The 14,803-nt window shown below is 41.7% G+C and overlaps 1 protein-coding gene across 14 annotated transcripts in view; it reads right to left on the reverse strand.

Annotated features, from left to right (window-relative positions):
• Positions 1–14,803, reverse strand: part of SORBS2 (sorbin and SH3 domain containing 2) — a 665,007-nt gene that overhangs the window by 336,325 nt on the left and 313,879 nt on the right. For all 14 annotated transcript variants that reach the window (XM_085641964.1, XM_085641952.1, XM_085641951.1 and 11 more), the window contains 2 exons: positions 11,369–11,395; positions 613–740 (listed from right to left, as the gene is read on the reverse strand). In XM_085641964.1, coding sequence (XP_085498090.1) covers positions 613–740; positions 11,369–11,395 — 155 coding nt within the window. The remainder of the gene's footprint in view (positions 1–612; positions 741–11,368; positions 11,396–14,803) is intronic.

The raw sequence follows: 14,803 nt of genomic DNA on the forward strand, positions 1-14,803 counted from the left end.
TTTGTCTGTTTATTGAATGCTGCTCATTTTATTGCAACGTTTGTGTTGTGTGTTGAACTGTGCTGGTGACTTTGTGGGTTGCAAGTCGTCACTGGTTGCCCCTGCTGCTTGTCAATGCTCTCTACCTGTGCTAATGTATTTGTGGGAGGCTGCAGTTAAGAATTAGCTTAACTCTAGTATTCAAAACAATGTTCGAAGCCAAAGATTGAAACAATGTGAAAGTGTGTTTCTTTAGCCTTTTATGTACCACTTTGCTTTGCCAATTATTTTAACAGATGTTTATGCGATTTCATCCTTGGTCGATCAAGCCTTCGATTTTTGAACCGCAAAAGGGGTGTTGAAGGTAGACATGGGTGCAATGTTCTTCACATTGAACTGCATCTTGTTGTAGAAGCGAGGTATGCGTGTCGATTTCAGCTAAACCCAAAGCCCACTGTTTCAAAAGGGAAGCTTGTTGACAAACAAAAAGGAAGTTATAAGGCAGATTGACATAAATCCATGCTAACGTGCTCCCTTCAAGGCGTGGAATGCATCCACTTTGAGGTGTAAGAGAACATGTTGGTCGTTATGGCGGCACTGATTGATGGCACAGGCAGCGTGTGTGAATGTTACCTGGGTTGGGGATCTCTTTTCCTGCAGGTTGGGTCTGACACTTCGGAAACCTTTTGCTGCAAGGGACGATCCTGATGCATCTCCATTCAGTGCCTCCCGGGGCGAGTCGTTGTACGACCTCCAAATCTCTGTAGGGAAACAAATCACACGACAGGTTGAACTCCTGCAGATGAATGGAGAGGATCGGGACCTAAAGATATCCCTGGCTAAAAGTGAGAGAGCACGGTGAATAAATAGCAATCTGGTAAGACTATACAATGACAAGGAACGCCACACGAGAGCGCAGACGGATGTCTTTAGCCATCCTCCAACATTCTGCTCCCATTTCAGGACTTTTTCCATCTGTGGTTCTGTTTGTGAAGACACACATCTACCTATTCATCTATCCATCTGTGAGTGCTCTTGTCTATCTATTGTTTATGTATTTGTGTATCCATGTCTATTATTCTATCTGTCTGTACCCTACCCATCAGTCGATACGTATGACACACCCGTTCATGCATCAATATATACATTCAGCCATGTGTATGTGTCAATCACCATCTTCCCATTAACCCATCGGTCTCAATCTGCCACAATGCATACATCTATCAGCTAAGGTGTCTGCATCTGTTCAAACACACATTGCAAAAGAAAATGCATCTTAGCTGGTGTGACTGTATGTATAAAAACGTGCATAGTGTTTGTATGTAAAGGCTCCATTGTATCGTCTGATTTAGGTTTAATATTCCCTTATCATTCGCTTTATCGCTCACTATCGCTGTCTTGCTCTCTTTCCGTCTCTTTCTCCTTCATCCTAACACCATATTCTAATAATGGGAAAGAACATGCTATTTACTAATCTTTTCATTGTCATTAAACTCCAATTATATTTCAGAACGCGCATTGATTTTTGTCCTTCAGAACATCCAATTCTAAGTTTACAGCATTTAGGAAATACTGAATTTTTAATGAGATTATGCCAGCTCGAAGACCTGCCTCTGATCTCCACAACACATTCAACAGCTGCTCTGAATGCTCAATAAACTAATTGTGCTTCATGAATAATTGTCATTCAGTTGCCTTCCAAGCTATTTTCTGCAGCTTGTAATGTTTTAGAGTCTCGGAGTACGTATGTATAGGTAGATACAAGACTGCACGGGGTCAGGTCTAAATGTAATATGACAGGTAGTCGGTCCTGTGAATCCAGACACTGATACAAAACAGGGGCCCAATTCACAGAACTAACTGAAGACAAAATCCTAAACTTACTACCATTTTGGTATTCACAGAAGGCACTTACTCATTTTGGTATTCACAGAAGGCACTTACTCATTTTGGCATTCACAGGAGCCACTTACTCATCAATGGGTAAGTGCCTTCTGAGGCACTTACTCATTTTGGCATTCACAGAAGGCACTTACTCATCAACGAGTAAGTGCCTTCTGTGAATACCAAAATGAGTAAGTGCCTTCTGTGAATACCAAAATGAGTAAGTGCCTTCTGTGAATACCAAAATGGTAGTAAGTTTAGGATTTTGTCTTAAGTTAGTTCTGTGAATCGGGCATCAGGAGAATACTTTACATGCTGGATAGCTAAAGGAAACAACCTGTTGAAGCTGTTCAGCACTTTGGGAATAACTAAACTTGTGTGTCTGAAGTAGCCTGAGGGAGTAATTAATAAAATAAAAGACCATGGGACACAAAGCTATCTAATGAATGTCTAATGCTATACCTAGTAAAAGTAGTTAAATTTTTTCATTTCAAAAGTAAAAACACGGATGCACTTTACATCAATGACTTTACACCGAATGACAACATTTCATCAGGAAAACCATGTGAATGGCGGACTGTTGCCCACTAAATTCACAGTTCCCTGTCTTGTCAGTGGGGATTTTTCAACAAAAGTGCTTCTGCCAACATGGTGGGTACCAGTTTTGGCAAAACTACAATGCCAACAGGCCTGGCCAGGTTTGCATGCTTTCAATTTTTCTAAAAAAAACAGCTGAAAGCAGGAATCCCTGGAATGATGGGAGTTTTCTCCCAGTGTATGTAGGGCACTTGTTTTATTCTGCCAGGTACGGGCAAGCAATACATGGTTGCCCCGTGCCCTCGCAGGGCGGGTCTTCTGATGCTTTGCAGATGGTAATCCATCTGAAGTGAGTTACTCAGCAAGCAGTATGCAATAGTGGTGCATCCAGAAAAACAGACATTTTTCCAGACTCTAAGTGAGGCAGGGGAAATAAGAGGAGGCGGACTGTGCATTTGTCGCTTTTTGGTGCATGCTACATTTTCACCCTCCTTTAAATGAGGGCCTAATCTTTTAGGACATTTGGCAACTTACAGCTTTTGTTCCTCTTAGGCAATTTGAACCAATTTGAAACATATTCATCAAAACAATTTCTAAGCAGCCTCTGAATGTTTTAGTCCAATTTATGGATCAGTTAACATTGGCAGAATTTCAGAGAGGAATCTAAAATCTATTTTGTTTACTGCAGTGCTCACCTAAGAGTAATGGCTGACAAAACTAGGCGAAACATTATCCAATTTGACGAGTAATAGGCATCTACGCTGGAGTGAATCATTCCTGAATAATTGAGAGTTTTGGTAAACTGACCACTTTTCAAACCTCAAATTCCAATCATGATTCACAGAATGGGGAATGGCAGAATTTTGCATTTGTAATGTGGTCTTAGGAATTCAGAAATTCTGCCTGTTCTACAGATCTTGCCTTCGCAGTTTTATAGTTACGACTGGTATTATGGGGGTTCCATTGTGGGGCAGCCTCAAAATGTAAGTAATTACCCACAAATGTCTAAATTTGTGGATATGAGACTACACCTTGCAAGCAGCATCCCACTCTGGGAATGCAAGTTGCTGCTTTGAAAGGCAGGAGTAGGTGCTTGTCTAGGGTTGAAATAGGGAAGGAACGCACCTAAATTTAATGCAGGCATAGGTGAAGGCGCTTTACAATGGTACAAATTATTTTGTAGCTGGAACGATGACAAAGGTAAATGTGCAAATATACATTTGTGAGCTAGGTATGCAAGAATGTTCAGCTGGTGGAACCTCAAGACAATGGACTATGTTTTAATCCATCAAGTCGGGTAGTAAATGATGTACATCCCATAGATATGCACAAAAAACCTATACTACTTTAAAGTGTGACTCACCAACCTTATAGAAATTAGACTGGTAGTCACTAGTATAAAGAAATTGCAACAAATGTATTGATCACATTACGAGTTAAGAATAGTTGTTTGTAAATCTCCTTTTTCATAATTAGTTTGTACTTCCTTAGCCAATTTTGTACCATTAGCAAAGATAAAACCAGTTTGGAATTCCTTATCTACACCATTGAGAAAAGGTCAAACATGCTGGCCAAGTATAGACCGTGGGATACTCCACATTAACCTACACCCAGTCATATCAAAGGCCATGCTTATCAATGCACGTATAAGTTTGTTATTTAGCACGGTATTAAATGATTTACTTTAGTAAATCGAGACCAAATTAGGTACACCTTCTTAGCCAAGCAAACTGGTGTCTTTCTCAAAAACCAAAGCATTTAGCTTAACAAGGCAGATTTGCAAAACCATACCATGCTTTATTTAAATAATCACGTTGTTCTCATGCAAATTACATTATGATTTATTCTGGTAATTTACCCTGTTTCAGTAAAACAATGATCGAAATAGATATTAGGTAGTTTGGACATCCAAGCTGATGTTCTGCACAAAAGTCCACACATTTAAAAGAGAGATTGCCATGTTTTGTTTTAAGAAATTGTTGTTTCAGACTTTAGCGGTCTGCAGCAGCGCATGTGTTTCTGACAGAAGTCATTTCTTGCAAAAAGATGCGCAAAACTCTGTCCTATGCCAAGCAGGTTTGTTCTGGTCCAAGATTCTACCGGAGTACTTAGTCTCTGAAATGGAAGTCAAAATCCTCCAAATGGGCAAAGTTGCAGACTGTATCGGAGGTGTCTTCTTGAAGCCGGTTAGCTATTCGACAATGTCCTGTGTAAACTGTTTGTTTTGGCAGGAAAAACTCAGAGTGGGAAAAGTTCCCATTTCACTCACAGGGAAGTCTTCTAATTGGTCGGATACTTTTGGTGTCTTTGTCAGACCAATAGATCTACATTCTGACTTCGTGTTTGTTTTTGGAGCAGAGAATCCTCCAGCAGGGCAAGGCTGCAGGCTGTATCTGGGAGAGTCGCACTGAAATCAGATCAGCTAGTCTCGAGGATATGCTGAGCAGGTTTTTTGAGCAGCAAAAAGTGGCAAGTGGGACCAACTTGATTATCTTACCCAGCAAGATCCAACTCAGGGTAGATTGACTTGGGTGGTTGGTCTCAGCTCTCTGGAGGTCTGGATATCCAACATTTTTCCAAGTCCAAATATTTAAAAGATTTCAGAATAAGTCCTTCTTCACACCACTAAGGATCCCAGGACTCCAGGGAAGCAACTTAGTGGTCAAGACTCATGTTCACAGAGGCCACCAGCCGGGTCAAATTCTCTTTCTTTTGCAACTGGTCACTTCAGGAAAAAGACTTCTTACAGTATGTGTCCCTGTAGCCACGGAGAAGGTCAGCCAACAGACCTTGGAGTTGTCTTCCTTGTCCTGGGTACAGCGGGTCATGGTCCAGCCCTTTAGGGTTCCTCACAGGTCTCACACAGTAGGTGCTTCTTCTGTTTTTCAACAGGTCCAGAAAGAGTACTTCTGAGAAGCAATGGGCAAGGCGCCAGCATTGCAGGTTTTATTAGTGGGCGGGGGTGACTACTGGACACTTTCTTACCGATTAGGGTAAAGTTACCAGGGGCAACCCTGCCCACTTCTGCAGCACATAAGCTTTTGTTTGTCTGCAAACTGGCCAATAATGCACTAGTCTAGGGGGTATTCAAGCAGACACAGGAGGTAGCTTGTGTACCAGGCAGGGGTGTGTTAAGGGAAATGAGCAATCCCCTAAGCTAAGTACCCCAAACTGTTCCCAGTACCACCTCCCCTCCCAGCGGGATGGTGCCAAATTGGCTACCCTGGGCCTAAAGAACAAAGTTTTCCCATTCCTCAGGTCTCCCTTGCACTAAGCTATGAATGGGGAGATCGCGCCTTTGTTCCTTTCAAGTCAATTAAGTTCCTGGATCCTCCCCAGTGATATGGATCTCTTTCTCCACACTCAGCCAAACTTGTCACTAGGCCTAAGTCATAGCCCTGCTCTGGGAGCAGTTTTCACACCTCATTTAGTTCAATTACTGACATGGCAGCTGCTGGTAGGTGTATGCAAATTAGCCTCCAGGAACATCAGGCTGGAAAAGGTGACTTTGTAAAAGTTACTCTTCCTAAATATTTACTAAAAATCTAACTTCACTATTGAATTGGATTTTTAATAAATATTAAATTGTGATTGAACTATGTTTCTAGCTTGTCTCAATCCTGGGTAGCAGAATTAATATTTTAGTCTGTACTCTAGCTTTCCTCGTAGGTCAGCCAGAGCCTTTCAAAGGGAACATAGCATTTGAGGGCTTGTTACTGCAGGGACATGGTAGCATTACATTTCTACATGTCCCACTTTTAAATACCATGCACCCTATCTTGTGGGCTGCTAGGCCTACATAGGGCTGAATGTTTCCTATTTAAAAGGAATATTTTCTGTGCTTAAAGGATTATTTTGACAGGTTGGGAAGCAGGTTTAAACTGCAAAAGTCAGACTATAATGGTAGGCCTGAAGCAATGTTATGTCTTTTTTTCTGGGACTTTCCCCCCATCAGATTTCTATCGGTTTGATCTGATGGAATCTATCAGGCAAAAACTACAAGGGAGTGATAATTATCACTGAGTCTTAATTCTCATCTTTGTGCAAACTCTTGTTTGGACAGAGATGGTAATGTAGTCCAGAACTTGTAATGAGATCCAAAGACTTCACATGCAGCATTTAGACTCCTTTTGCTTACCCTTCACTAGACATTGACATGTCAGCTGGCATATATTTTCCAGCAACTAGAAATGTAGACTTGTCTAGTTTCTTCCTGTACCTCAATCCAAATATCTTAACAGACAATAGGGAGCAGTGCAGAGGATGTGGTGATGCTTTTACCCCCCCACAATTCAATCATAGTCAAAGGGTCCATTCACCCTTCACTTGCATCCTTTGAGTACTTGCTCACCAAAGTGGTCAACAGTCTTTGTGAGATACAGTGATCTGCCACCAACTTTCCATCTGTTCTCCTCGAGCTCCCCTATACACACTTTTCCTCTTTAATACAGCTTGCTCAGTGGGTAACATGAAACTATGGATCCATCTAATTCCTTTAGTTGAAGAATTGGACACTCCAAGCTTCTCACAAATGATTAATGTAGCAATCCATCAGGAAGCCATTGCCTTGGCCTGCTGTTCTCCAGTATCCCTAATTGCCACCTCTTGGGTGCCATGCAGCTATCTTCTCCTGACCACTGCCTCATTAGTTTCATCAATGAAAATGAGTTTATTAAAGAAAAATGGATACCTGTCGGAGAACCTAACCCTCCCATAGAGAAATATGAATAAACCTCATCCTAATTAATTCTCACAACTACTTCTTGATGAACTAGACCACGTCTTGGAGTCAACTGATGACCTCCTAACTCGCCTTGAGAGGAAAGTAACCACTGCATTGGCTAGACTTGCTGCTCACAGTACGCCCAAGAAAAAACAACTGAAGATCAACAAGTGGCTTTTGGGACAATATCCCTTAATTTAAAAAAAGAGCCCTGGAAAGACTTTTTGAACAAACCAAATCAGTATACAATAGAACTGTTTGCGCAGTCACTCCAGCTGATTGAAACAAGCATGCATGCGAGCCAAGTAGGAATAATTCTAAGCTTGCAATGTAGTGAGTGACAGGTCAACCAAAGAACTCTTGAATCTACAGTGATTTGGTGACCTCAATTATGTTGCCAAGCCTGGTGGCTGCTCTCTAACGATGTGTGATAGCCTTCTATCCTTGTTACATCTGTGCTAAGGTCGGAAAACAGTGCTGAGAGCACAGGAAGAGCTTAGCAGAGGCTTTATGCATTCAGAGATGTCAGTTATGGCTGGGTGTTCTGCAATCCACATGGCTTATTGGAACATAAAGGGAGGCGGCTGGACTAAATTGAAAAAGCAATGAAAGAGGTCACATTTTGGATTCTTCTTGGTTTGTCTAAAGAATGCCAGGAATTTCGTTAAAATGGCATGGACAAACCTTATGGACAACTCTTTCAAAGATGGCAGTGTGTCCATAAGATGATATCAGAGGTTCACAATTCATGATGGAGAAGCGTCTGTTCCTGTCATGTCAGTTCAGGTTTGAAGCATATATAAAGGAGTTTCATGAGAGAGAAATGAGTTGTAACATATTCATTCTTTTATTAGTTCTCTGATGTTTCATCAAGCTCTTCATCCCTTTCTTTTGATTTTGTCCCCTTACTTTTGCTTCTATCAATTTGTTTCATCTTCTGGATTTTACTACTGGATTCTCCCTGATTTCAGGGGGCGTTTGGTGCCTTGCTGATCAATCCAGTGTTTACTTCAGTATCCAATGAATAGCTGCACGTTTGCTAAGGAGATTTTTACGCTTTGGGTTTATTTTTCCCCCTGAGTGGGTCCTTCTTAAGAAGGTACTTGACACCTTTCATCTATGCTATTATATGCAGAGTGGCACTGTGACTACTGGGATGGGTTACTGTGTCCTCTTGAAATCAAGAAAGTGTCCCAGCAGACATTTTCAGCATCGAGCTGACAACCTTCTTCATTAATAAATCTAAGTCCTAAGAAACAATATCTCCTCCTCTGGCAGAAGCTCTGATTAATTCCTTCCACTATCCTGTTTCTTTCAAAAACTTTTTCAAATCAGTCATGGAGGATGAAATAAGAAAGGTTTTACCTTGGTTCAAAAATCATTGCTGTCCTGCAAAGCTAAAATTGTCAACTTGCGTCTTTCTGCACTGATGCCACGTATCACAATTACTCCCAGTTTATCGAATCCATCCCACAACCTTTCAAGCTCTCAAGCTAAGAATCTTATGAAAGCCTACAGTGCATCCTAAAACCTTTGCAAACTACAGACCTATCTTTGGTCTATCTTCTGTGCACACAGAAGATTTGTCCTGTGGACTCTACTGTCACCTGAAATTAACCAGCCTTGTCAGGGGCTCTCAGTCTGGCTTCAGACCCCAAATGGGCAGAGAATCAACTGTAATACACATCAGGAAAGAATTACTCAACCCCAGTTGCCAAGGCTCAGCATGTGCCCTGATTCTACTGGAATTCTCATGGCATTTGACACCATTGATCCTCTATTACTCATATACATTCTGCACATGTGTAGGCATCAGCAGAACAGTATTAATATAGTTTGCTTCCATCTTCCAAAAATGTACTCACTGCTTCAAATGGGGTCTAATTTTCTATACCTCTAACATCATCATCTGTGGTGTTTCTTCCTGCTAACTCCAACCTTGTGCAACAGCTACATGACCCTCTCACCAAGATCTTAGACTCATACAATATATGATATCATATTTACGCTGATGATAGTTATAACTTAAGCTGGAGGACCCAATGGCAACATACACATATCATGTATCTTTGATTGCCTACTCTTATTTACTGCTGGATGCAGGAATACTGATTATTTCTAAATGGTGACAAAACCAAAATCCAGGTGCTAGGGTCGGTAAACCAGTCACTTCCCCTGGCCCAAGTGTCTGAGATTGCCAGGACAACCAGTGGATAAACCCACAAACTAGGTGTATTGTTTGACAATGAGCTTTCCCTTCTCTAACCCAATAAACTTTTGCAATCAGTTATCATCACTTGGGCTTGCTAAGTGGTGTTCTTCTCCACTTATTACAGGAAATAGCATTCATCTTTGCAGTGGCGATTGCCTACCTTGAGTATGGCAACTGCCTTTTCACATTGGCCTACCAAATAAATGAACCTCCGATTTGCAGAGCATTCATAATCACGCTGGCCTTGAAGTCCCTCCATTAGCTCCTGACAAAGAAAGAATGACTTAAAATCAGTCTGTATGATCTTATATGGAAGATCACCAGTCTTCTTAACAAACGTTTCTAACCCTTACCCACCATCTAGCATTCTACGATCTGTGAAACGGTATCGTCCGCTCAACTGTACCGTTATAAGGAACTTGGAGGAAAGATTCTTCATGTACAAGATTCTTCTCTAGGGAACTCCCATGAATAGGAATATGACTTTTTTTTAGATTCAGAAAGTTGCTAAAAGCCCATCTATTAAGACAGACATTTGCCTAGCCAATATCAAGTGTGCTTACTGTAGCGGTCCCCTGCGTGGACCTGGGTCTGCTGATAGGATGCTTAAAACTAGCGCCTGCTTCAACCGGGACCACTCACTATACTTAGTCCCATTAACTCTTCCAAGACTTTACCATCTTTTATCAGCATTCACGGACAATTGTTATTTGTTTCTGCTTTCTGTCAACAGTTTGCTGGACGGATGTATCTGATCCATAATACTCAGACTACCACCAGCTGGTGTGTGGCGCTTACTAAAAAATGCAAATTAATATAGGATAGGAGAAGAAACAAGCATATGATGTACATCAATTTGAAAACGTATAAAAAACAAGCAAGCCTATATTTTTGTCTAAACTTTGATGTAACCTTGTTTAATTCTTGCCAATTTGTGTTTCTTTTACTATAATTCCACTGAGAAAAGGTGAACACAGACATTATATGCATAGATCTCTTCATAAGCTAGATACCGTTTGTTACAAAAGGGGAGCATGCAGTACTGCATAAAACAAGGCAGGGCTCCTCAACAATACTGGCGCCAATCCAGAGAGCTCCAGATTTCAAACAGGGATATGTGTTACTGTGGGAAGTCTGCACTTGGAACACATTTAAAACTTCCCTGGGATACATAAAAGATCAATAAAGAACAGGAAGATTTACTTGAGGACTCATATTCACTTCCAAGTGGGAAATTCTGCAAACACATATTTGATGCACATGTTCTTTAGCCTGCCCAATATTTTTCACCACATTTGAAATATTTCCTCAGGAACAAACCCATTCCCCTACACCCAATTCAGTATGGGGGTATTCACTGCCCATTCACATCCCGGATAAGACTTTACTCATGCCTTTTGAAAGGAGTAGGTCTGTGTGCGCTGCCAGCTCCCAAGGGTACTGGAATACTCGCAAATGTACAGGTTTGTGGGTGTTGATATAGTTTTGTGGGTCGGACCACCCATAAAAAAACACAACCTACCAATATCACTACGCACATCTAACATTAAGCTACTAATGCTTTTGCTAATCCGTATGGGTGAATTTATGTGTGCCGACGGGTCTTATCAAGCACCCAAGGTGTGTGAATGGGGCCCATTGTTTCTAGAGCGAACAATTACAACACTTGTTGTTTACCCTGTTTGGCCAGAGGTTTGCAGTTTAGAAAAGCAAATAACCCGTGGTTAACACTGAATAGCACATACTTCACTGGTGGAATGAAAGGCATTTCAGCCAACGGGATTAGACATTGCATACAGATCTCAGTGTCACGTGTTTTCTCTCTGAATTGTCTTAGCAGCTTTGTTCTGTTTTGCTTCTCGAGACTCTTTAAGGTGACCTATTATGAATCTAGGGTACAGTAGTGATGTGGGGGAGTGGTAGCCTTTATCTCAGTGCTACAGACTGTGCTCTTGTGAAAAGCTGCAAGCAGCACTGCTGTTTCTGCCTTAACCGCGCTTGGATGTAAAGAGGAATTAGCAGGGAGACTGTACCTGAGTCTGGGGACTGAGATCCATGCCCTGGAAAAGAAAGACATACGATTAGAATTATACGAGCTAGAAGCAATCAGCTTAATGGCAGACATTGCTAAACTTGTGGTGCAAAAATAAACCTAGGGCATTATTCACATTTTTCCTCAGGATTAAGGAATTCCTAAGTACAAGACAGATTTCCGTAGCCTTCTTAGACTGTGTTTAGAGGGACCTGTACTGGAGCACTTCTAGAGATGCCAGAAACATGCTTGAGATGACCAAGTCTAAAGGGAAGGTACAAAGAGTTGTTCGTGTTCATTCCAAAGAGGTTCCAAGCATCTCCAGGTTTGCCACAGCACATGCCTTTGAGAACACAGTAAAAGGTGGGTGGTGTAATTCTCAGACGCTTATAAGCATTCATATTGCATATCGTTGGTCCTTCTAGAATAACACAGCAGTAAAAACAAGCACTGGCAAAGCCAATCCATCTCTGCAATGGGAGGACTATTTGCTTTGTGAATGTCAACATCTTTTAGCCATGTTGTATAGCACTGTCTTAGAGCTTTTTTCCCTGACTGTCAGTCATGCTGTTGTACAACATGGCTAAAAGATACTGACAAAGCCAATAGCTCTCGCATTGCCACAATCAATTTTCTATGCCAACGCTTATTTTTCTTAAGCCATCCACCATAACCCTGACACACAGTTCCTGTATCTTCAGTGTTTTCACTCGGGGTGTGGGGTGGAGCTTCTCTATGCTCAGGAGATGCCCTTTGTTTATAAATTTAGTATTTTACTTTATGATGTGAACGTCTATAGCACACTACACAAGTTTAGCTGCAGCAGCTAACAAACACTACAATTTCACAGTAATAACTATAGTTCCTGCCAGATACTTAGACAGACAGACACAACAGTAACGTAAAGGAAGAAATATTTAGAAACAACAAAGAAGCTGAATACAAGTGAGGGGAGAGTGAGGGGTGGGTTTGTTAAGTAGAAACTGACAGGGCAGGGGGTAAGACGGGAAACAAAAGGAACAGGGATAGGGCGGGTGGGGGGAGAAACAAAGCAACACAAATCTGGGGCAGGTGGGAGAGGAGTGATTGAAAACACAGCACTCATATGGAGTGCTTAAACTCACATAAAATATCAGCTCTGAAAACAGGAGCAGTGGATTGACACTGATCATGCATGCCATGACAAACTGCAATGAAGGATTTGAGCGTGACATTGCAGCAAACAAATGGTAAGCAAGTGGACGCACTCTAGCACGCTAACTGTAAACAAAATGTCTTGTAGAGATAGAGCATGAGCTGTCTAGCCGAGACCTAAAAATGCAACACAGCCCAGAACAGTCACCACTGATTGAGATTATTTCATACCTTGCACCCAACTCTTAACTTGTCTTATGTGTTATTTTAGTGGCATGGCTATGCCAGGTGTGTGTCTCATAGCCTGTTGTGCCAAAGGCACATAAGCTTCAACGCATAGATGAGGACGAACAGGGCTTGCGCAAGTCTGGGATTTACCTGTGTTATATCCAGAGGAGAATTTGTGATAACCGGCCCATTTTATGGTGAGGTCAAGACTAATTCACGTATGGCATGACAGTGTATGCAATGGCACAGTGAACATAAAAGAATAAGTGGAATGTGGCTTAGAGTAAGTGTTGTAGGTTAATTTAAATATTCCGACAATTTCTTTTTGAGTTTCTTAGTAAGTCATGCTAAGCGGTATGGCTATGCGCACATTGGTGCAATGCAAAATGATGGGGCCCCACTGTAGAATGTGATGAAATGCCCCAAAGCCACCCATATGTCACAGATATACATTGGCCTTGAGCTAGATGGGGCCCCTTAAGGGCTTGGGGGGGGGCTTTTACGGCTGGGCCCCCCTGGCTTATGCCCCAGTGCACATTTGTGGGTCTTATGCACAGCAAGCGAGAGTTTTAACCTCACTGATGAAGACGAATATAGCAAAAGCATGCCTGAGGCTGCTTGAAGCTCTTTGAGAGGGGATGTTTTCTCGCAGTTTGGGGTGAACTGCCATTTTTGAGGTGAGGCCAAAATGAATCCATGTGTGGCGAGTCCCCGCGCTGAATGGCTTAATGAACAAAAGCTATAATGGTATACGACCCTGAGTGATCACCAGTGGATTCAAATCAGAATTCTACACCTATTTTTGCTTTTCACATTGAAACACTCATGTTTGTTCCAGATGAACATTTTATAAAATGGGCCCCATGTCTAGTAGCTTCTTTAAAAAAAATGTTCACAGTGTATGCACAGTTTTATACTCCAAGCTTATGCACAAGTCAGCCCTTATTAAATCAGTACATCTACACTGTTGCACTTACACATCAGACACTTGGGACCTTATTTACAGTTTGGTGGACAGGGTATTCTGTCAAAACATAGTGGATATCCCATCCACCATATTTGAAGTGCCACCGACTATAACATACTTGCGACATGACGGACATGACATGAACCACATTTCTGATGGACTCCTATGTCTGCAAATCTCTAAATGCGACAATAAAACTGTGCTGCAAAACCGGGCCGTCTCTTTTAGCGCATAGCAAGAGAATGTAGAAAGCATCATGGAATCTACATTATTTTATCCACTGATCTACATATTTTCTTAGCAATAATAAGCTATCAAAAAATTTAGTTAGCAAACAAAATAGAACTATGTAGATATGTCCTCTATGCTCATCTGACACTTAAGAATAAACATATTGTATTGCACTTCTACGGGATAGCATTGTTTGCAATACCATGGCTTTGTGTGAATTGTAATATTTTGTGCATCCGACTAGGGTAATCATTTTTTAAAGCTTTGTTGTGAAAATCTCCAGTTATTTCGTGGCCCAAAAGGAAAAGGTCCAGAAAATCTAGTCTTGACATTTTGAGCTGGCTTGTCCTACTGTGATGTAAATGCTCATTCCAGGATGTATTATGGCTACCAGCTCTACAAAGGAGGAAGTGTATTATGTATGTGCCAATGCTTTCTGCCCACCAGAAGGTGCAAGTGTGATCATCAACCAACGCCAACTCTTGTGGAGCGCCAATGGCCTTCTGTCAGCGCTCCACACCCGAAGCCGCCTTTCTTGCTCAAACATTTCTTTGCCTGCTAATTGAACGGTTATCGCCTCAGAAGCAAAGCAACAATGTGAGTCTGGCCCAAAGCTGAACATGTCAATTTATTTAGTTATATTATGAATACATTTCTGGCAATCGGGTACCCACCAATCACGCGGAGGTGGAGAGGATCCTCCGCAGGTCTCTGAACCCTGCCATCAATCCACCAAGCATGAGCAACTAGCCCCTACATCAGGTGAAACTGGGCTGGCTTCACGCAAACCCATTTAAAACGCTCTCTCCTCTCGGGTTTCCTTGAAAATGTCGCTGCCACATCGAACCCAAAGGTATTCGGTCTGTTGTGACATAC

The sequence above is a fragment of the Triturus cristatus genome, chromosome 2_2, assembly GCF_964204655.1.
Source record: "Triturus cristatus chromosome 2_2, aTriCri1.1, whole genome shotgun sequence".
NCBI lineage: Eukaryota > Metazoa > Chordata > Amphibia > Caudata > Salamandridae > Triturus > Triturus cristatus.